This window comes from Mauremys mutica, chromosome 1 (assembly GCF_020497125.1).
Source record: "Mauremys mutica isolate MM-2020 ecotype Southern chromosome 1, ASM2049712v1, whole genome shotgun sequence".
Taxonomy (NCBI): Eukaryota; Metazoa; Chordata; order Testudines; family Geoemydidae; genus Mauremys; species Mauremys mutica.
Genome location: NC_059072.1, coordinates 310,753,719 through 310,776,494, shown reverse-complemented (window position 1 = coordinate 310,776,494; position 22,776 = coordinate 310,753,719). Strand labels below are relative to the sequence as shown.

The 22,776-nt window shown below is 42.6% G+C and overlaps 1 protein-coding gene across 1 annotated transcript in view; it reads left to right on the top strand.

Moving 5' to 3' along the window:
* The window catches only part of FREM2 (FRAS1 related extracellular matrix 2), a 217,788-nt gene that overhangs the window by 163,581 nt on the left and 31,431 nt on the right, over positions 1 to 22,776 (top strand). Inside the window, exons 8-15 of the mRNA XM_045015121.1 lie at positions 756 to 965; positions 1,623 to 1,820; positions 5,368 to 5,532; positions 5,630 to 5,812; positions 9,771 to 9,901; positions 12,445 to 12,603; positions 15,437 to 15,740; positions 18,470 to 18,601. Of these exons, the coding sequence (XP_044871056.1) occupies positions 756 to 965; positions 1,623 to 1,820; positions 5,368 to 5,532; positions 5,630 to 5,812; positions 9,771 to 9,901; positions 12,445 to 12,603; positions 15,437 to 15,740; positions 18,470 to 18,601 (1,482 nt within the window). The remainder of the gene's footprint in view (positions 1 to 755; positions 966 to 1,622; positions 1,821 to 5,367; positions 5,533 to 5,629; positions 5,813 to 9,770; positions 9,902 to 12,444; positions 12,604 to 15,436; positions 15,741 to 18,469; positions 18,602 to 22,776) is intronic.

Below are 22,776 nucleotides of genomic sequence, written 5' to 3'. Positions count from 1 at the left end.
CCTCATTCACTTCTCTCTAGTTTTTTTTTTTTTTTTTAGTCCTAGAGTGAACTGGGTATTCTTATCTTTGACACTGAAGTGTGCCAGGTCCCACTTGACATGGTCTGGATGTAATTTTGACTCATCTTGTCTTTCTCTTGGACTTTCATTAGCTACTGGCCAGCAGGGTCCAAAATCTGTTTGCCTTCCCTCTTCTCTATGCTTAAGTTTCATTCTTGTTATATATCTCATCTGGCTATTAGTAGTGTAATTCCTCTTAATCAGCCTCTTGATTGCTCTGTTTTCCCTTTTTACATTAGTCACATAATCTGCTGCACTGTCCCCTAGAATTATAGGCATAATATTAAATCCTTATTCCAAGGAATCTCCTTCATTTCTGGGATTTCTCTCAGAACACTCTGGTTGGTCCCAAACTATAATTTGCATCTCATTTACAAAGGTTTTACATCAATATAGCTCCAGTCACTTAAATGGTGTTGTTCCTGATTTTCAACAGGGTAAGTGAGGTTAGAATCAGGCCTGCTCCAAATCCCTTCTAGGTAAGAAGCTTTTTGCTTTGAATGACCGCAAAAGAGCTGGAGAGTTTTAAATGATAAAGTAAAAAGTACTTCTTGACAACAAAAGACAGAGATTATTTCATTTTTATGAGTTACTGTTATCAACTTCCTGACTTTAGATCCCTTATTTTCTTTAACAAAATGCTGTGAAAAACAGTTCCATCAATGTATTCTGTTTTATGTTGTTTCTTTGTGTAGCTGGGGTAGATTATGTAGGCATCAGTCGTAATTTGGATTTTGCCCCTGGAGTCAACATGCAGACTTTCCGTATGATCATTCTGGATGACCTTGGACAGCCAGTATTAGAAGGAATTGAGAAGTTTGAGCTTGTGCTGCGAATGCCCATGAATGCCATCCTTGGAGAACCAAGCAAAGCCACCATCTTCATTAATGACTCAGTCTCTGATTGTAAGTATTAATTATTTTCACAGGAAGAAAAATGATGCTTGCAATGCAATAGATAGTATTCTTCCTTCTGAGTCCGTATGGAACCAATGTCCAGGCATGGTGTTTGGAAACACTACATTGCTGAAGTTGTGATCTTTTGGATGAGGTGTAAAATCAGGTTCCTGACCACTTGTGGTCATTATAAAATTTCTGGGCACTTACTGGTCTACATGTACTCTCAGCTGGCTGTAATTTTTCACTTATTTTCCTAAAACCATGGGGAATGTAGAAAATGTACATAAGGACTGAAGATAAATACATTTATACTAGTTTTACATTTGCTAGTTGTAACTGTATAGACATAAATTGTAATATTCCTGATTTATACCAGTATGAGATCAAAATCAGGGCCATAGCTTGTAGTTCTGTAAAGCAATTGTGGTGAAATCCTGGACCCACTGAAGTCAGTGGACATTTTTCCATTGACATGAGTTGGGCCAGGATTTCACTCTTTGAATTGTAGGAAATGTGCTAAATAAATCAGTTGCTACCTGGTGAGGAGTCTGCCACATCATAATCATATATAACATGGCACATAATACCATCATGTTAAAAGCAGTGGCTCTAGAAATTGATCATTTTGGATATTTTTTCCTTCTTTTGTATGTGTGTGTCTAGTGCCTAAGATGCAGTTTAAAGAACCTATGTACATTGGCAATGAAAATGATGGACAGATTTCTGCCATGATATATAGGAGCGGGGATATTCGCTACACATCTACAGTGCGCTGTTATAGTCGGCAGGGTTCAGCCCAGGTAATGATGGACTTTGAAGAACGTCCTAACACTGACAATTCCATCATCACTTTCCTTCCTGGTAAGCTACAGTTCTTTGTTAGAATCCTTTATTCTGTCAGAGTTGGTTTTGCTTTAAATCATGTGAGTTTTTTTCTCACAGCAAGGGCCATACAGACTGTTTGGGGGAATAAAATTCTCTATACACAGAATAGGTAGAGCGCGTGAAGTGGCAGCATAGCATTCCTCACACCATCCTGCCTTAATCCTGAACTAGAGGGGGATCATCTATAGAGACACAAGGGATATCCTTTTGCAAAGGCCCAGCCACTCATCCTAACAGATGGATCCCATTGCTGTGCTGCAGGCAGAACTGAATAGCAGGTGATATCACAGAGGAAACCCCCAGAAGCTCTGGCCCCATTAGGCAGACCATCAGCAAATCCAGCTATCTACCGCTGGAAAGGGTAAACACCTTTTAACTTTGCATAGGGACACAGCTAAGCTAATTATTGCTCTCTGATATTTCTCCTCCTTCTTCCTGCTTATTTCTTCTTTCTCAGTCTGCCTGGGTGGCTCAAAATGTTGAACCCAGAGAAAAAACATGAGGAGATGGGGTATTACTTCTCATTTGTGGGGAAAAATTATCTAAGTCCCTCTTGGGCATTATCAATCCAAACCTCCTTTTACTTGACAGGAGAACAGGTTCTTGTCTCCTCATTTTTATATGCTCACATTTTTAACTTCTGTTTTTTCCAAGCCCTAAGCAAGTTTTTTCCGTGGTATGTAAATGTTATGATGCAGAGGACCTTCCCTTTTATGAAGGTCCTCTCATGGATAAGTAACTATTAAAAGATAGAAAACAAAGGGTAGGAATAAATGGTCAGTTTTCAGAATGGAGAGAGGTATACATTGGTGTCCCCTAGGGGTCTGTACTAGGACCAGTCCTATTCAACATATTCATAAATGATCTGGAAAAAGGGGTAAACAATGAGGTGGCAAAATTTGCAGATGGTACAAAACTACTCTGAAGAGTTACCAAGGGATTGCACAAAACTGGGTGACTGGGCAACAAAATGGCAGATGAAATTCAATATTGATAAATGCAAAGTAATGCACATTGGAAAACATAATCTCAACTGTACATATAAAATGATGGGGTCTAAATTAGCTGTTACCACTCAAGAAAGAGATCTTGGAGTCATTGTTGATAGTTCTCTGACGACATCCATTCAATGTGCAGCAGCAGTCAAAAAAGTGAACAGAATGTTGGGAATCATTAAGAAAGGGATAGATAATAAAAAAGAAAATATATTGCCTCTGTATAAATCCACAGTACACCCACATCTTGAATACTGCGTGCAGATGTGATTGCCCCATCTCAAAAAAGATTTGCAAAGTTGACATCATTAAATTAGTCTTGAATAAAGACTGGGAGCGGATGGGTCATTACACAAAGTAAAACCTATTTCCCCAGTCTAATTTTCCCCCTACTGTTACTCACACCTTCTTGTCAACTGTTGGAAATGGGCCATCCTGATTATCACTACAATTTTTTTTCTCCTGCTGATAATAGCCCACCTTAACTGATTACTTTCTTTATAGTTAGTATGGCAACACCCATTTTTTCATGTTCTCTGTGTATATATATATCTTCCTACTGTATTTTCCCCTGCATGCATCCAGTGAGGTGGGTTTTAGCCCACAAAAGCTTATGCTCAAATAAATTTGTTAGTGCCACAAGTACTCCTCGTTCTTTTTGCTGATACAGACTAACACGGCTACCACTCTGAAACCTAGATATTTGCCTAGTTTTACAACAGGCTACAGAAAAAACACTAGTGAAGTCAGGACAAACTAAAATTTCATACAGACAATGACTTGTTTATACTGCTCTATATACTACTATACACTGAAATGTAAGTACAATATTTATATTCCAATTGATTTATTTTATAATTGTATGGTAAAAGTGAGAAAGTCAGCAGTTTTTCAGTAATAGTGTGTTGTGACATTTCTGTATTTTTATGTCTGTTTTTGTTTTTGATCTCACAAAACTAAGTGATTGGGCAACAAAATGGCAAATGAAATTTAATGTGGCTAAATGTAAAGTAATGCACGTTGGAAAAAATAACCCCAACTATACATACAACATGATGGGGGCTAATTTAGTTACAACGAGTCAGGAAAAAGATCTTGGAGTCATCGTGGATAGTTCTCTGAAGATGTCCACGCAGTGTGCAGAGGCGGTCAAAAAAGCAAACAGGATGTTAGGAATCATTAAAAAGGGGATAGAGAATAAGACTGAGAATATATTATTGCCCTTATATAAATCCATGGTACGCCCACATCTCGAATACTGTGTACAGATGTGGTCTCCTCACCTCAAAAAAGATATTCTAGCACTAGAAAAGGTTCAGAAAAGGGCAACTAAAATGATTAGGGGTTTGGAGAGGGTCCCATACGAGGAAAGATTAAAGAGGCTAGGACTCTTCAGCTTGGAAAAGAGAAGACTAAGGGGGGATATGATAGAGGTATATAAAATCATGAGTGATGTTGAGAAAGTGGATAAGGAAAAGTTATTTACTTATTCCCATAATACAAGAACTAGGGGTCACCAAATGAAATTAATAGGCAGCAGGTTTAAAACAAATAAAAGGAAGTTCTTCTTCACGCAGCGCACAGTCAACTTGTGGAACTCCTTACCTGAGGAGGTTGTGAAGGCTAGGACTATAACAATGTTTAAAAGGGGACTGGATAAATTCATGGTGGCTAAGTCCATAAATGGCTATTAGCTAGGATGGGTAAGAATGGTGTCCCTAGCCTCTGTTCGTCAGAGGATGGAGATGGATGGCAGGAGAGAGATCACTTGATCATTGCCTGTTAGGTTCACTCCCTCTGGGGCACCTGGCATTGGCCACGGTCGGTAGACAGATACTGGGCTAGATGGACCTTTGGTCTGACCCGGTACAGCCATTCTTATGTTCTTATGTAAGCAAGTAGTTTTTAAGTGAGGTGAAACTTGGGTTATGCAAGACAGATCAGACTCCTGAAAGGGGTACAATAGTCTGGAAAGGTTGAGAGCCACTGTTCTAAATAGGCTTAAATCAGATAGAACCAGAAGTTCAGAGTAATCACTAATTTTAGGCCCATTGTTTTCTGGTTGTTCAACTTGAGACACATAGCTACTGATCTTCCAAGGTGATAGGCATCCACTTCTCTCATTGGAATCAGTAGGAGCTGAGAGCGATATGAAAATCAGTTGAGCTGCCATAAATTAAAGTACCCAAAATTAGAGACTATTCTTTAAAATTTGGTCTTGAGCCTTCCTGTTTCTCATTTTCCACCTCTGAAAATGAGGATAATACTCTTCTACCTCTCAGAGGTGTTGTGAGATATTAGCTGTACATCTATGTAAATACCTAGTCTTACTATCATAGTAAATAAAAATGTTGTTGCTGATGCTATTGCTAGTAATTTCATTAGTTATTTACTTATCTAGGGCCAGTACAGGTGCTTTGACCAGTAGAATTGACCTGTGGGTCCTATAGCTTGAGAGAAATGCCTGTAGTACATCTAAAAACAATTTTAAGTTCTGCATGATGTTACTTTCTGCATGATGATTCCAGGTGAGACTGAGAAACCTTGCACCCTCATGCTTGTGGACGACTCTCTCCATGAAGAAGAGGAAGAGCTGCGTCTGGTTCTTGGCACTCCAAGAAGTGATTCCTCCTATGGTGCTTCTATTGGTGAACAAAATGAAACCCTGATAAGGATCAGAGATCATGCAGACAGTGAGGAGTTATTTTTGACCATACAAATATCATTTTGACTTTGGTATTTAAAAGCTCTTTTGTGCACACTATTAAACACTGTTTTCTGTTATTACAGAGGCCATTATCAAGTTTGGTGAGACCAAATTTAGTGTCAGTGAACCAAAAGATGTAGGACAGCTGGTGGTTGTACAAATTCCAGTGCTTCGTCTGGGAGACACTTCAAAGGTTTCCATTGTGAGGGTTCACACAAAGGATGGCTCTGCTACCTCTGGAGAAGACTATCACCCCGTGTCAGAAGGTATGACGAGACTCCCCGGCTGTCATTCAGATCAATATCACATCCCATTGATTATTTCAGCCACAATTGTACAGTATTTAAAGGGAAAAAAAGCACTGTGAACTTTTAAGCTTTTAATACTTTTTAGCTGCTTTCATTAGTGCCTTTTGCCTTTGGGATTAATAAGGCCGCAGGAATGGAATTTCATATTTTTTATATTTAGCTTCCAATAATTTGGAGTTGTGTATTCTCAGTAATTTGGAGAGTAGTCAAGCATATGAATGTTTTTAAAAGAAAGCATTACTGATTCTGAAGTAAGTATTCAGCAATGCAAAATGCTTTCCCTTAAACCAGTGTTTCTCAAACTGGGGTCACCGCTTGTGTAGGGAAAGCCCCTGGTGGGCCGGGCCAGTTTGTTTACCTGCCCCATCTGCAGGTCTGGCTGATGGCGGCTCCCACTGGCCGTGATTCGCCGCTGCAGGCCAATGGGAGCTGCTGGAAGTGGCAGCCAGTAAGTCCCTCAGAGAATGTGCATCTCCTCAGATTTCTGTTCACTTCCATGGCTATAGCGCCCACAGGGCCGCAGACATCCTAGAAACGTATCTGAAATAAACTTCCAGGCTAATAGAAGGGAAATATGAATCCTTTGTGTTAACTGTTAACGTCAAAAGACTTCAATTTTTTTAATCAACTTTGTTTATTAATGTGCATAGAGATAAACAGATTAATCTCCTTTAGCATTCTGCTTTGAAGGCCTAGGATGGTTTCCTGCAGCCATTTTTCACCTCTGACAAAACTCTGCTTTGGGATCATGTAGCCATTCTGAAGGTGCCATATCCATAATGAAACAAATTAATCCCTGATGTAACTCCGTTATAGGGAAGTCAGTGAGTTTACACCAGGAATGAATTAGGCTCATGATGGCAAGTTTCAAGCAGGTGTGAATTTCATTGTGAATGTGCTGAGGGCTGTGAGCATTCCAATTGCTTCTGGAAAACCATTCCATAGTCATTTTGTGGGGGCACAGCTGCTTTCCTTGCTCATTACTAATGAATAATGGCTCCCACCTGTGGAATTCAGCAGCGATCCAGTGTTGTTGTTGGGGGCTCTGGGACTAGGCTTTGTCTTTTAGCTCAGTCCACTGGATTTTGTACCTTCAGCAGTGGAAGAAGATGGTGGTTCAGTTTCTGCAGACCATTTTGTTTTATAACTTTAATTCTTATTTGTTTTCATGCAGTAGTGACTTCATTTCAGCATCATGCACCTCTCCCCCCTCTCCTGAGGTGGAGAATCAATGGACTACTGAGGTTCTAATCCTCTGTTTTCTCCAGTACAACACCTCTCAAGTGGACTGTCTGCTTCCCTGCAGAGAAGCCCTGCAAGCATTGAGCCAAGTCCAAGGGGCAACTTTCTGGGATATTCAAAGAGCAAACGGTGCCCTGCTTCCTCCCCAAGCCATCAAACCTTACTGTGATGGGATATGGTCTTGAGAGAGTGAGCTATGCCCTGATGCCACAAGCCATCAACCCTCACATTGCCAGGGCACAAGCTGGAGAGAGTGAGCTATGCCTGGCTACCACAAGCTATTGGCCTTCACATGACCAGGAGGTTGGCTTTGAGTCAGGCAGGCATGTAAGGCCTCAACCCCCTCCTGAAGCCATGATTCCAAAATGAGAAGCTCAACCGGGAGCGTGAGGATTCCCACAGAGAGGGGAACCCCCTCACAGCTGTCTCAGGAGAAAGTCTTGCAAACTTCAGAGAGTTTGAGTTTGAAAAAGGCAAAATCAAGAGCCCCCTTTGTAAAGCAGCAACTTGAATTGTTCACTTCCACAACTCTGTGTGTGACATATCTGAACAAAAACAGAGACATGGCTACATGGGTTCGGACCACTGGGTCCATTGAGTCCATTGTTGTGTCTATGACAGTACCAGTACCAGTTACTTCAAAAGAAGGTTGAAGAAACTATGTAGAGAGCAGTCATGGTCCTCACAGGGGAAGTCTCCTCCTACCTCCCATTAGAGGCTGGCTTATTACTGAATCAGGAATATCTATATCCTTCCAAAACTAGGGAGTAACCTGAGGTCACAACTTCTCCTCAGCAGTGGAAACAATGTCCTGGGAAGGGGAATAGAGAGCTGTAATCCTTCTCCTACTCCTCCAGTGACGCAGAAGGCACTTCAGACTTAATAGACAACCAAGGAACCTCCATTGCACCTGCAGAAAACACTAGACCACTTAAAGCAGGGACTCCTTCATCCAGACATGATGACCTACAGTAACAGTAACGGAAGAGAAGTGTGGTTTGACAGAGTTATTCAGTTGGCCTCATCAGTACTTTTTGATATGCGGGCAGAACTCAACCCAGAAATTTCAGTTGCTGATCTGGTCAAATTTACATTTCTGGTGCAAGGGGAAACTGAAAACTCTTTGCAAACAAACTGCCTCTTGTCTGTATAGTGACAACGTATTGGGGCCTTGGCCTCCCAATGCTACCAGAATATAACTAATAATAGCAACCACCACAGTTCTCGTGATCTCAGCTACTCTAGAGTTGCTACTCTAGGATGGCTGATTGGAATCCTACAACTAAACACCACAGAAAAGGGCATAACAGCCCTAGTGGTAGTTTTTAGGCAGAGATATCTCTCTCCTCATCTCAGGATCATCAGGTGTCAAGATTACTTAGAGTGACAGATTAAACCTGTGGCTGGCCTTGCTAGTCACCTCCAGCATGGCAGTGGGGAGCACCAGCCACTAGCTGCATGGAGGTGGGAGATCACCGTGCAGCCCTCCGAGGAAGATTTACAAAGTAGGTTTCCATTCCTCTGCAGAGATGTCTATTGGCAGGAAGCTGTTGCTAGGTTGGTTCCAAATAATTCTGTAATATACAAAGTTCTTACTCTATATTATGGGGTGAGACTTCTTTTTGCACCTATTATCCTACTCTAATAACAGTTTAAAAACTCTATTTATCCTTTGCTTTTTTCTTTCTGTGATTCACTGCTTGCCACTTCCCATGAAAAGAAGAGTGAGGAGAGAAGCTGTGCAGCACAATGAGAAATTTTTTTCCTGAAAATTCCCTTTCTGCTAGCAGTTTCTCTCCTCTTTCCACCTACCCTGGTAGTCTGGGAAATGACCAAATGCTAATAATCAGGTGTTGGAATAGTTCTGTCACTTTGGAAGAACTCTTCTGGTGACCTGAGCTGAAGAGCAGGCTTTGGTCCTGGAGCCTCCAGCAAGAACACTGGACCCCCTCAGATTTCCACTGGTGGGAGGCAGTTACCCCGTGATAAATGAGGAAAGAAGCTTCTAACAGAAAGAAAACTGTCAAATAAGAAATGTCCCATTCCAGTTGCTGAGTGGGATGTGTTTCTTGCACATAAGAGTTTTACTCATCTGTCCTCTGATCCACAGGAACTTGTAGTATCAGCTGACACTGACCCCGTAAGCCTTACCGTGCGCTTGCTTCCGTCTCTGTGCTGTAAACCAACAGAGTGGTTTGACTTCTGAGGTAAACATGCAACCACAGAAGACACAGGGACAGAACACTGTGCCTCTGCCACAAATCCCCAGCCCTTTGCAAGTGTTCTATGATCCAGAGGATTTCCTCATGGATTTCACATCCGTGGATTTATAGAGTCCAGCCCATTAAGTGGGAGGGACAAACCTTGCATCCCTGACTGGATTATCCCAGGGAAACTCCACAAGCCAAAACTCAGTATTTTCTTGGTCCTTACACAGTATGTTTACTCCCACAGGAAATGAGATGGCCCAGTTAGTACATAATTAATTAATTATGTATTTTTTTGTGTTTGGATAATGTAAACTAGTTTATTCAAGTCACATGAACATATGTAATTTGCAAGACAACTATTAACTTTTGTAGCTCTCTGTGTCATGCCAGAATAGAATAGATCAGCAACCTGATGATTGTGAACAGCAGATTTATTTTTTAAAATGTCTTATTGTGTTTTTTAGAAATTGAGTTTAAGGAGGGTGAAACACAGCACATTGTGGAGATTGAGGTTCTTTTTGATGGCATTAGGGAGATGAGAGAGGCCTTCACTGTTCACCTGAAGCCTGATGAGAACATGGTAGCAGAGATACAGGTAACACGAACTATTCAACAGCACAATCTGGCAGACAGACAGACCTTTTATAGCTATTATAGCCTTGTTCTTCAGCTGGGTTATAATGAAGAGCCTAAAATTTCCATCCAAAATAACTCACCTCGTGGCTGAAGAGTCCAAAGGGCCACAGAGAACATATATGTTCTTAAGAACATATATGAAATAAATATCTGTAATATCCCCCTGCAAATTAATACTCTTTATCAGGATAGTTCTCAGTAACTGCTGTCATCGTCTTGGAAACACTGATTGAGAGGATCTTTCTGACACCTGTGCTGGAAGCTGTGGAAGTACCCTGGGCAGACTGCCTACACATGTATTAAATGTAACTTCTGCTATAATAGTTCTGTTATCACTATACTTGTTGCTTGAATTGAAATAGTAGCACAGTCTTACCTATTAATACAGTCTGTCTGCATTTAACACTCATACTTTCCTTCTCTGATTCTCCATATTCATGATTTAGAAGTGCAACATCCTTAATACTGTTTAATCTCTTAATCAGTTGTCACATTTTGGGGTTTAACCCAGACCAGTGAGAGGTTGTGTCACTGCCTGTCCTCTAGCCCTGATTGTCTTAAAGTGCTCTGCTGCTGTAGCTCTCTGTCTGGATGCTATCAGTCAGTGTACACAGGTGTGCACTGAGTATCTGTGTTTAGAACCACCCTGTTTCAGCAACTCAGGTGCCAACAGCATGTTTGTTACAATAAAGTCACATTCCGGTCTCTGTCAGTCTTGATTACTACTAGCCAAGTGACCCCAACAAACCCCCAGCCCTGAATTTTCCCCAAACTGTCTGCCCTGAAATGTCCAGCTCTCTCCTGGAATGTTCAGAAGAGTAATAAGGTCTGTTGCTCCTTTAAAGAGACAGCCTGTTGCTTTAACTATAGTTAATAATCCTTTCAGGTCAAACACAGCACTGGGTATAAAAAGTGTATCAAGAATGAAAGTAAAACAAGTTTATTTAATCAGAAAGAGAGAGGTTTTAGGTAAGTTCAAGTATAAGGGATAAAGTTGGAAATGGTTTCTAGTGACCAAGACTTTCTTGAACTGGTTTTGTTTAGATTCTTACCACACCTCCTTCCAGCAAGATGACTGACCACCTCCTTGGTCATCTCCCACAAAGTCAAGATAGCTTGGTTCCTTTGTCTTCTCAGGGAAAAGATTTTTGCTGAAGTAGGTTTCTCACCTATATTCAGTTCCCAAAGACTTCAACCCCCTGGGTTGTAAAGACCCATCTTTCTCATCTTACAAGAGATCTGGCCCCTTGTGTCTGTCCAGTGATGGATGCCAAGGTAGCTTCTTCTGTCTCCCTATATCTTCCCAAACTCACTGCTTTGTCCCCAGACTCAAGATGACCTCATCAACCATTCTTCAGTTTTTTGTGGGCCTCCTGTAAATGTGGGCTTCCATTGTTTTTGGTCACTTCTTGCTTAATTTCACTGGAGACAGGTAGATAGCTGCCTTCCCTTCTGTCTGGGAGAAAACCTGTTTCTCCCTTTGTTAGGTCATAGACTTTAAGTGTAATATCAATGAGTATTCATAATTGCTCAGATAGTGTTAATACATACATTTCAGGTGATATTAATCGCCAATGTTGTGTTAACGTTCATAAAAGACCTTTCTTGATACACTTTTATAATACAGTAATATTGTATACAATCAGTTGATTCAATTACTTATCATTTGAGGTTTAGCTCTTCGCAAGAGGCTGGCTTCCCCACTCTCTAGATTGATGGCTTTGTTTACCATTTATGTAAATGTGCCTTCATTGTCTTTGCCTGATGACCAGCAAATCCACATTCCTTTGTGTAGGGCAGACTGTGCTTGTGCATTGCTTGCCAAACACATTTTAAGAACATAATTCTAGCATTTATCCATATCCCTTTGTACACACCCTGCACGTACATAGCACAGGAATATTAATAAGTCAGTTATTAGTTTTGAAATTATACATTACATCCCACTATTTGGATATATATCATGACGACAGTGTGTTAGGTATATAGAGTACGCCTAGCCTGACAAGAGCTGCTGACACAGAGTAGAGAATCCCTAATGGCCCTCTGTGTCACACCTGCATAACATTGTAAATAAGAATTATCGCCTGGCTCCCTATCATCAGGCAGCAAAGATACAGCTGTTATTAGCAATTACGGACACCACAGATCCACCAGACATGTGAAGCTGCAGCATTCAATAGAGATAAGTTATGCCATTATGCCTATGTGGCTCAAGGACACAGTGAGGAAGGAAGTGGAAGACCTCATGCCTTCATCCTTCTGAGAAATAAAAATATTTTGTTGCCATTCTGTTTCTCACTCTGAGCTATATTTTCCAGTGCTTCTAGTCCAGTTTTAAATAACTCAACCCAGGGTGCTTCTGTCATTTCTCTTGGGACACTATTCTCCAGGCTAACAAATGCTGCTGCTAGAAAATATTTCCTGATCAACCTTCAGATTGAGTTACCTTGTTTTTGTAAGTTTGAACTAAAAATTGTGTTTCTGTATATTAATTGCCAGACAGCCAAAGCCATTGTGTACATTGAAGAAATGAACAGCATGGCGGATGTCACCTTTCCTTCAGTCCCTCAGGTTGCTTCTCTTTTAATATATGATGATACTTCTAGAGCCAAAGACAGAACCAGTCCAGTTGCTGGCTACCCTGTTGTCTGTATCACTGTGAGTATCAAGATGAGAAGTGGGAACAAAGCTAGTAGGTGGGTGATTTTAAAGAGACAATGGAAATGTATACTGCCTGAGGGAAGTGGTGAAGGGCTATTATAAAATAAAACACCTTTTCCAAATACTTTTTCCACTGATGGTAGATAATAAATGTCTCCAGAAAGCATTTTTATTAAGGTATGTAGCATCATGAAAAGTTGTTCACTGTCAATACCGTTTGTGATACTATATTTTCTTCATACAAGATGGTTGGATAAATAATATGAAAACTTATAATCTTTGAAAAAGGAAACAAATGTGAAATACAGGAATTTAGATATTAAAAATAGAAACTACATTTAAATACTATTTTGGATCAGACTTTAAAAGAGTTCCTCCACCATTAGCCGAATGCAAGCGTTTGCTACCATACTTATCGCAAAAAGATAAGTTTTTTAAAAAGCTATACTTCCAAAAGTCAGGAAATTGCCAAAATTAATGTTTCACATAGAAACTTGAGTCTTGTGTGCATATATTAAAATTCAAGGCTGGATTCTCAGCTCATGATCCAGCCCTTTTCTACCATAAAATCTGCTTTAACAGGGCAGCTGGGGATTCTCCTTTAACAGGACATGGCATAGAGCCAGTGTAGCCAAATCTACATCACCTCTCAGACACCTCTCTAATAGAGGGAGTGGTAGGGGGGACAGGAAGGAATGTGGACAGAGAAAGTACTGCACTTAGGCAATCCCTGCTGTTGTAAGTTACAAGCAAGTATAAGCTGTAGTATAGAAGCTGCTTTAACTTAGATGGAGGCCAAATCAACTTTTAGGGGGAAGAACAGGGACAGAAAGCCATCTTTCACCCACCTACCCCTGTTTCCTGTGCCAACCGTAGCTTGGCCAGACTCAAGGGCCTTGTCCAATGACTTTAATTATGTGACTACACACTATTTTTTCATCGGGGCCCTTGTCTCATTCAGTCTCTGATCCTACACCATTAAAGTCAATTTATTGCACTGTCCAGTCTGTGTGGTGAATTAGGTCAAGGTCCTCTGTAATCCTTGTTGCACTGAGTCTGAATTTTTGTAAACCGAATGTGGACATTAAAACTTACATACATTGAGTCAGGATTCTATCCATCTGCACTTCCCTTTAGAGTCTTACAGTTTTTCAATGTGCACCTTCACAGGTTATGCATTGCACAAGACAAGTTTTTCCTAAATCAGAGTAAAAACTTCCATGCAACTTTGTTACACATCTGTGCACAATGCCATTGGAATACTGGGAGACTTGAATCAAAGGGCCAAATCAGACTTAGCATATGGGGTGCTCCACTGAATGCACTGACTGCATAACCCAGGTCTGAATTTGACCTATAGGCAGTATTTCAGATCAACACTGAACTCTTACAAGCACAATTATAACTTTATAAAGATAAAGCAGAATAAGTTGCTAAAAGTGTATTCTGAACATATTTTTTTTTCAAATTTGCCCTACACCGAAATTCTTCTTTGTCGTGTTTCCTGACTGTTGAGTGATTAAAGCACAGGTTAGCTCTCCATCCATAACTTGCACTTTTGGTATAAGGTTTATTTGGTGCTTTTGTTCCACAGTGTACTCCTGAGGGCATTCTGTGCCAAAAAATTAAAAATTCTGTACACAATATTCTAAAATTCTGCAAAAATCTGCTAATTTTATTTGTCAAATAAATGTGGAGGCTCCAGCATGGCACTGGGGAGCACAGGCCACCGGCTCCCCAAGGTGGGAGATCACTGTGCAGCTCCCCCTCTCCCCCAGGACATGGACTCAGCGGTGAGGCTGCACCCAACCCTGACACAGTGCAAGAACCTGGCCTGCCCCAGAAACACTCCAGGACCCTGCCCCTCCGTGCCAGATTCACCGGGGTGAGCAGGCAGGCTCGGCCCAGCAGTATCCAAGTGTGGAGGGGCTTAGTGTGGGGGGATCCAGGTGTGGGTTGACAGGGTTCTGTGTGGGAAAATCTGGGTGTGGGTAGCTCAGTGGGGAATCTGGGTGTGTGGGGATCTAGATGCACAGGGGCTTGTTGGGGGGTTCTGGGTGCAGCGGTAATGGGATTCTGCAGGGGGGTCCAAATGCTGGGGAGTGGGGTGTGGCTCCAGGTGCAGCTGGTTGAGGCTCGGTGCAGTGGATATCCGGGTGTGGGTGGCTTGTTGGGGTAGTCCAGGTGCAGGGGGAGTGGGGTTCGTCAGGGGGGTTCTGTGTGCGGATGGGGGCTGGCAGGTGAGTCTACGTATGAGGGGGCCTGGATGCACGGGGGTTGGGCAGATGGGGAAGCAGTTCTCTGTACAGGGATCCCTCGCCCTGCAGCTGAGGAGCAATGGGTGCAGGGAGCTGGGGGAGAGTTTGCAGAGCTTTCTGCTGCCTGGGGAGAAATCTGGGGGTGGGTCTGACACAGCCATGGATGCCATGCAGGGGAAGAAGTCCCGTCCTGCCCAACCCAGCCGCGACTAGCAGCTGAGCCCAGCACAGGGTAGGAGCCACCAGCCATGTCTTCCCCAATCCTGCCCCCTGCCCCACAGTGATTTACCTCTCTGCCGGCTACCCAAAACATACTGCTGTGGAGGGTCACATGACCACGGTTGTGGTTTTCCTTTGCTTCCCAATCAGAAAGTCATTTTTCTGCGGGGAAGCAAAGAAATATGTGAGGGGCATGAATGCTGTGCGTGCACAGTGGTGCAGAATTCCCCCAGGAGTAACAGTGGCTAAAGCCAAGGCTTATCTGAATTTCCCAATCATTTTCTCACTACTTGGATTGCTTTCTTTATCGTGAAATAAATAAGATCATTATAATTTTCTGACTCTTTCCACAGGCTTGCAATCCTAAATATACAGATTATGACAAGACAGGTTCAATATGCACCAGCGAGAATATCAATAACACGCTGACTCGATACCGATGGCTGGTTAGTGCCCCTACTGGCCCTGATGGTGTGACCAGTCCCATGAGAGAGGTTGACTTTGATACATTCTTCACTTCCTCCAAGATAATCACACTGGACTCCATTTACTTTCAAGCTGGCTCTCGGATCCAGTGTGCAGCTCGTGCTGTAAATTCGGATGGGAATGAAGGCCTAGAGCTCATGAGTCCTATTGTAACAATAAGCACAGAGGAGGGTAATGTATCTGTTAACTATAGAAAAACTTGCATACCACAAAAAATGACTTTCTCTCTTACTTAATCAGCTTTCACTTACATGACATCTTTAATGTCATAATCTTGCCTGTTTTCTAGTCATTCATGGAGCCTTCAAAAATCAATAAAACCTGAACTTCTAAGGTAAAAAACAAGCACAAAATAAACTCTTTTATTGGCAGGGCTGCAGGGGGAGATGGGGAGGGAAGCGGAAAAACCTTTTAGGCCTTCTCTACACATCATAAAGAAGTTATAAAAAGTACAAACACATTTCTCCCCTTTGGTGAACACCTTTAAATAATCTTCCACATGACAAATCAGGCTTTCCTATTTTAAAAGTCAAATAAAAATTTTGGGTCATCCCAGAAATCAAAGGGGTTTTTTTATGTTTAATGTGATAGTTGTCAAACAATCAAGACAGGATTCCAAAGCATTGCACTGTACAAATCCTATGTGAGACTGACAATTCTTTGTCACCCCTGCTCTCTTTGCTGCTACAGTAACTTTTTTTATTTTGTGTAATATATCATTTATAACAGACAAATAATTAGATAGTTCCTTCTGTGCTTGAATTTGTCACTTTAATTCCAAGTGGTTGGCTCTTTAAATATTCTTGACAAACTATTCTAGTTTCTACTGAGTGATGGATCTGGAGGCTTGAATCAATAGAATTTCTACTTAGTCACTTTTTATTTTGTTTTGTTACCTCAGTTCACCTTCCCTGTGCTAGCGAAGACCCTGCATCCCAGAAGGGATTCTGCCTGAGTGTCTTGCGACATTCACTCCCTAACTGGCTCTGCCTACTTTTCTGGGGGCTGTGCGGGCCAGTTCCAGGTTCTAGGGCTGAGTTTTGGATGTAGACACCTGGGGGCTGGCCATAAAATATGTAATGCATTTTTTGGTGATTTTTCAAGACCCATCCACCCTCTTCTAACACTTTGTAACACTGAACAAACACGCAGAATTAAGGACCCACCCATCCTCTACTGTGTTATGTAATTTATGGACAGACCCCTCTGAGTGCTGGAAACCTCTCTCAGGGTGAAGTTTTCACAACTGATAGCCCTGAACCATTAGGGTATGTCTGTAAACTAAGCCTGGGTCTGTGGTACCCTGGCTTGTGGACTTAGTGTTTCCAGGCCTGTGCTTGAGCATCCATGCTGCATTATAAATCTGGGTTTACAATTGCTAAACCCAGGTCTCACAGCTGTGCTAACACATCCATATAGCACTAGGCAGACCTTGTGACTCGGGTCTGTGGCTTGACTTGCATCCACACTGCATCGTGACAAGGCTTGGATCTAAGTCACAGCAGGACTGGGGGCTGACCCCTAGCAGGATCCTAGGACCCCGAGTCTTGAATGCTTGCTGGCCTGAGCCAGACTGATTTGTATGTGGATGAGAAGGGGACTTGGGCTCAAACCTAAGTCAGTGCCTGGGCTTAGTGTGCAGTGTAGACATACCCTTAGTTACTCCAGCATAATCCCAGGGTGAATCAAGGGTATGTCCACACTGCATCGTAAACTCAGGTCTGTGGGACTAAGGCTTGTGGACTCGGTGTTTCCAAGCCCATGTTTGAGTGTCGACAGTGTGCTGTAAACCTGGGCTTACAATTGCTGGACCCAGGTCTCTCAGTCGTGGTCATGCATCCATACTGTGCTACGCAGATCTTCTGACTCAAGTCTGCAGCGTAAGCTGCATCCACCTCAAAATGACAGGGCCTGGACCCAAGTCACAGGAGGACTTGGGCTCTGACCTACCCCCTCTAGCAGGGTCCTAGGACCTGGATCTTGAGTGCTTGCTGACCCGAGTCAGACTGATTGGTATATGGAAGGAAGGGGGACCTGCACTGAAACCTGAGTCAGAGACTGGATGGGTTTAATGTGCAGTATAGACATCCCTGAAGTCAGAATTTTTAATTATCAAATGTAAATCCTTCACGGACAGAATGATGAGGAAAACTAACTGCAGGTTTACAGGTAGACATTTGAGTTATAATTTTCTTAATTTATAAACAGTTCAATATGCATAAATATAATCTTAAGTAAGTCTTAAGTAAGCTTGTTTAAACTTAAGTCCTCCTCAACAGTATGGTTGCAGAAATCATTTGAGTATAAACTACTTCTATTGTTTTCCAATTTGCTCTGCTCTAGAGATGTAATCTAGCTACAACATGAGGAAAACGTTTAAAAATAAAAGTAAAATCTTGTTTCAAAATAAGTGAAATTAACCATGCAATCAAACTACATTCTGAAGGAGATTTTTTTTTTAAACCTGTCCATGCATGGACCAAACTTTCAAAAAATGACTACTCAGCCCCACATTTAGCATGGTCTCATGTGCAAACAGACAGTAATTTGTGCACAATAGGTACCTGTGTGTTTTTTGTATACAGTGTCTTGCTTTGCAAGCCTGTTGATGCATACAAATATTTGCTTAGAGTATGTGTGTGCAATTTAGGCATCCTGTTTTGAAAATTTGATCCACTTTGGTCAAATAGTTCTGATTTCCACTTAAATCCTCTGTGATAACAATTCCTGTTCAAAGTTGTGGTTAATGCTGGCCTCTCCTAACAGGCTGCTTGTCATTCCAGAAAATGTGTCTAGTTTTTAAAGTATGTACAGTGAAAAAGAAACGGAAGATTAGTGCAAAGCAGAGTAAAACGTTTCTTCTAGACACAAACTGAAGTTGCTTTTCCCTTTTCCATTAGGTCTTTGCCAGCCCCGGGTACCAGGTGTGGTTGGGGCAGAGCCATTCTCTGCCAAGCTGCGCTACACTGGCCCAGAAGATCCAGACTATGCTAATCTCATCAAACTGACCATCACAATGCCTCATATTGATGGTATGTAAAAATTTAATCTATAGGTCAGAGTGCACATCATCTTCATTTTATTTTAGCAAATGTCTTCAGTAGTCAAAAGCACTGTGTAATCTCATAGTGTTTGCAACAGTGGAGAAATGTCATGAATGTGTAATTTGAACCTGTGATAGTACAATATGTCATAGTGATATATGTGTAAGAAGATGAGTCATCCCCAAATTAGAGCCTGATTAAACCACATGGACTGAAGAGTCACTCCTGTGCCAGGCTCTAACCAATCCACAATCCGGAAACTGATCTGTGACTCTCAGTGCAGGTATATAAGCCTTACAAGAGGAACGGCAGCTCAGTCTGCTCAGTGGCATTCCGGAGCTTGGAACCTTTCCCTGCCTGATGATGGCAACAGACTCCACAAGCCTTAACCTGCTCTTGCTCCAGCCCTGTTCCTAGTGCTGCTCCAGCCGTGCTCTCACTCCGGCCTTGTTCCAACCCCACACTGGACTCCTTATTCAGGCTCTTGACTCCCTGGCTCTGACCAGTAGGCAAAACTGCCACAGCTCCGATCACTAGGCCCAACCATGCTCATTACGGTTTCTGACAGAGCAGACTGACCTCCATTGGGCTCAATGACCAAGATGGATCTCCTATGTTGGCAGGTGCTCTCTACAATTTAAATGAAATCTCTAGACTCCTCTGCCACTGGGATGACAGAACTAGTTCGAGATCTCGAGAACTAAGTGGCCCAGCTACAATTGGAAAATGCCTTCCTGCGCTCACACCTCCCAGCAGTCCCAGGCCCCCCTGACATCATCAGCCACGACAGCCCAAGGTCTAAGTCCAGAGATCCTGCTTTCAGAGAGATTTGATGGGAACCATCAAAAGTTTTGGGGGGTTGCAATCATTGTTGCCTATGGTTCCTGTTACACCTAGCAATGTACATGAAAAAACAAACCAAGAGAAGTGTCATCAGCAGCTTATTGACAGGAAGCACTGGATCAGGCATCGCCAATCCTTGAGCAGGACTTTGATAAATTCATTTGTGTCTTTTCATTCATGTTTGGTGACCCAGACCGTACCCACTCCACCGAAGTTGCCCTGCAGTCACTCAAACAAGATCCCCGTTCTCTTGCAGCCTTCACCACCCACTTCCATCACTGGTAACTGACATGGCTTGGAACAAAGCAGTGCAGATTTGCCTTTTCTGTCTAGGCCTGAATGATGAGATTAAAGATAAACTGGCCCAGGTAGATCCCCACTCGGCATTGCTCCCCAACATCGAGTTGCGTATCCAAATTGACAACCAACTGTTTGAGTAATGCCAGGAAAGAAGGAAGGTACACGCTTGGCCACTGCCTAGCCCGGACCTATTCCTGCCACACACACATCCCTATGCAGTCGTCAGACCCAAACCCATGCAGGTAGACATGGCATGAAGTGCCTCTCAGATCAAAAGAAGGAATATTGTTGTCTGAATGGCCTCTGCCGGTACTGTGGGGAACAAGGCCACTTTGTCACCAGGTTTCCTCCTAAGTCCTGTTCTGTGGCTAGTCTGAGAAAATGAGCAAGTTCAGCCTCATTAGAAGAGACACAGCCAGATGAAACAACAGGATCGGGTTCCCTGATCAGACCCCTTCTGCTACCTCCGTGTATCCTAACCATCGTGGACAGTGGCCACTCCCACCTTCAGATGACACTCCGACTTTGGGCCCTCTGTATACCTGAAGCAAGCTGCACCCAGCTTGTGCGGATAGACTCCAGAGGCTCTGGCAATTTCATGGGTAGCTAAAACAAATTACCTACCAATACAAAGGAAACTTGCCCCCATCTTGGTGGAGGCAATTGATGGCAGCTTGCTGTCCTCAGGCCTAGTGGTCTGTCAGACTGACCCCGTCTGAACTGTAGTTCAGACCATCAGGAAACCCTGCAGTTTAACCTGATTGACTCAGCCCACTTCCCAATCATGCCTCGTATCCCCTGACTCTCCCTCCACAATCCAGGCATTTTCTGGAGACCTCACAACATTCGGTTTGAGTCTGATTATTGTCAACATCAGTGCCTAGTCCAACCTAGTATCGAGGACATTAGATGTAATCTGGGGAAGGCCTCCATTTTTTGCACACAGGAGGCTCCAAGTAAGGATAACTTACCAATTCCCACAAAATACATGGACTTTGAGCATGTATTCAGTAAAAGAAATACTGCTGCTCTGCACCCACATAGGCCCTACTACTGGCCCCGCAGATCTCTAGCCAGGGACCAAAATCCCCTTTGGATGAGTTTACCCTATGAACTCAGGGCCCAATTGGAGTACTTTGATGAAAATCTAGCAAAAAAATGTATCAGTCCCTTTGCATCTCCTGTTGGGGCCCCAATCTTGTTTGTCAAAAAAAAGGATGGCACCCTGTACCTCTGCATAGACTATCAAGCACTGAACAGTATCACCATCAAAAATAAAATATCCTTTGCCATTGATCAGTGAACTACTGGAGAGGGTCAGCTCGCAAAATTTTTTACTAAACTTGACCTACGCTGGGCAATGAATGGAAAACAGCTTTTCGTACTCAGTATGGACGTTTTGAGTAACTTTTTCATGCCTTTTGGTGTCTGTAATGCCCCTGCCACATTCCAGCACTTGGTTAATGATATCTTCCGGGATTTTATGGACCAGTTTATCATTCTCTACCTAGATGACATTCTTATTTTTTTCAGAAAACCTAACCTTGCATGACCAGTGTGGCTGGGTTAGTACTTGAACATCTTCAAACCAAGTCTGTATGGGAAGCTTGAGAAATGTAAGTTTGATCACACCTCTGTGGACTTCTTGGGTTATATCATCTCTCCCAACAGAATAAGTATGGATCCCAAAAAAGTCTCTGCAGTTTTGACCTGGGCGACACCCAAAAGCATCCATGATATCTAGTACTTCCTAGGGTTCACCAGTTTCTATAGATGATTCATCCATGGAGTCTCGCAAGTGGTGTTCCCATCTAAACCCTTTGTCATCAAAACAGATGCCTCCAATTACACGATCGGGGCAACGATATCTCAGCAACATGGGCCCCCAAATGACCTCCACTTTTGGGCCTTCTATTCTACAAAATTGATACTCGAGGAACAACATTAAGAAATCTACTATAAGGAAATACTGGCCATCAAGGCTGCATTTCAGGAGTGTCACCACTATTTATAAAGTGCAGGATTTCCAGTCCAGCTGTTCACAAATCATAAAAACCTAGAACTGCCACAGCCCTGAACCAGCATCAGATACATAGACCCCTCTTCTTTTCTAGATTCAGCTTCACCCTGGTCTGCCAGCCCGGGACCCGAAATGAGAGAGACGATGCATTATCCCATAAGGGGGAGTACCTAGATAATTTTGCCCTGCCATTTTGTAAACATACTGGCCAACACCAATCTTTTGGCCCTTGTAAAATCCTCATGCCCAGTGATGTGCTTGTGGTGACATGAATGTCAGCCAATTCTAACCCAAACTTCTCTGTCAGAAACGAGGTACTCTCATACAAGCATCGCATTTATGTCGCTGAAGGACCACCTTGTCTAGGAATGCTCCAGCTATGCCATGATTCCACTCTGGCAGGCCACTTCAGGTACGAGTAGACAGCAAAGCTGATCTCTCAGAACTTGGTAGCCAAAACTATTCTCCTCTGTCAAGTCTTACATTGCTTCCAGTGAGGTGTGCAGCTGGATGAAGACCCCCCTCCTCCATACCAAACCTCTAGGTGCCCTGATCCTGCTTCCAGCCCCACCCAATCATGAGCATCTTATCTCAATGGACATCATCACTGATGTCCCCACTTTTCAGGGCTGCATAACTATACTGATCATTGTTGACCGTCTTACCCAAATGGCACACTTTGTGCCTTGTCAAAAGATCCCCACTGCAGAAATGACAGCTCACTTAATTTTTGACTACGTCTTCAAGCTCCATGGGTCACCAACAGACATTATTCCTGATCATGGGCTACAATTTTTCTCCCACTTTTGGAGAGAATTGTTCAAACTCCTGGAAGTCACCCTACACGTTTCCTCTGCCAGATGGACGGACAAACAGAAAAGGTAAACCAAAATCTAGAACAATAATTTTGTTGCTTCATCAACTACCATCAAGATGACTGGTTCCAGTTCTTGCCTTTTGCCAAATTTGCTTACAGTAACTCCAATCACAGATCAACCTG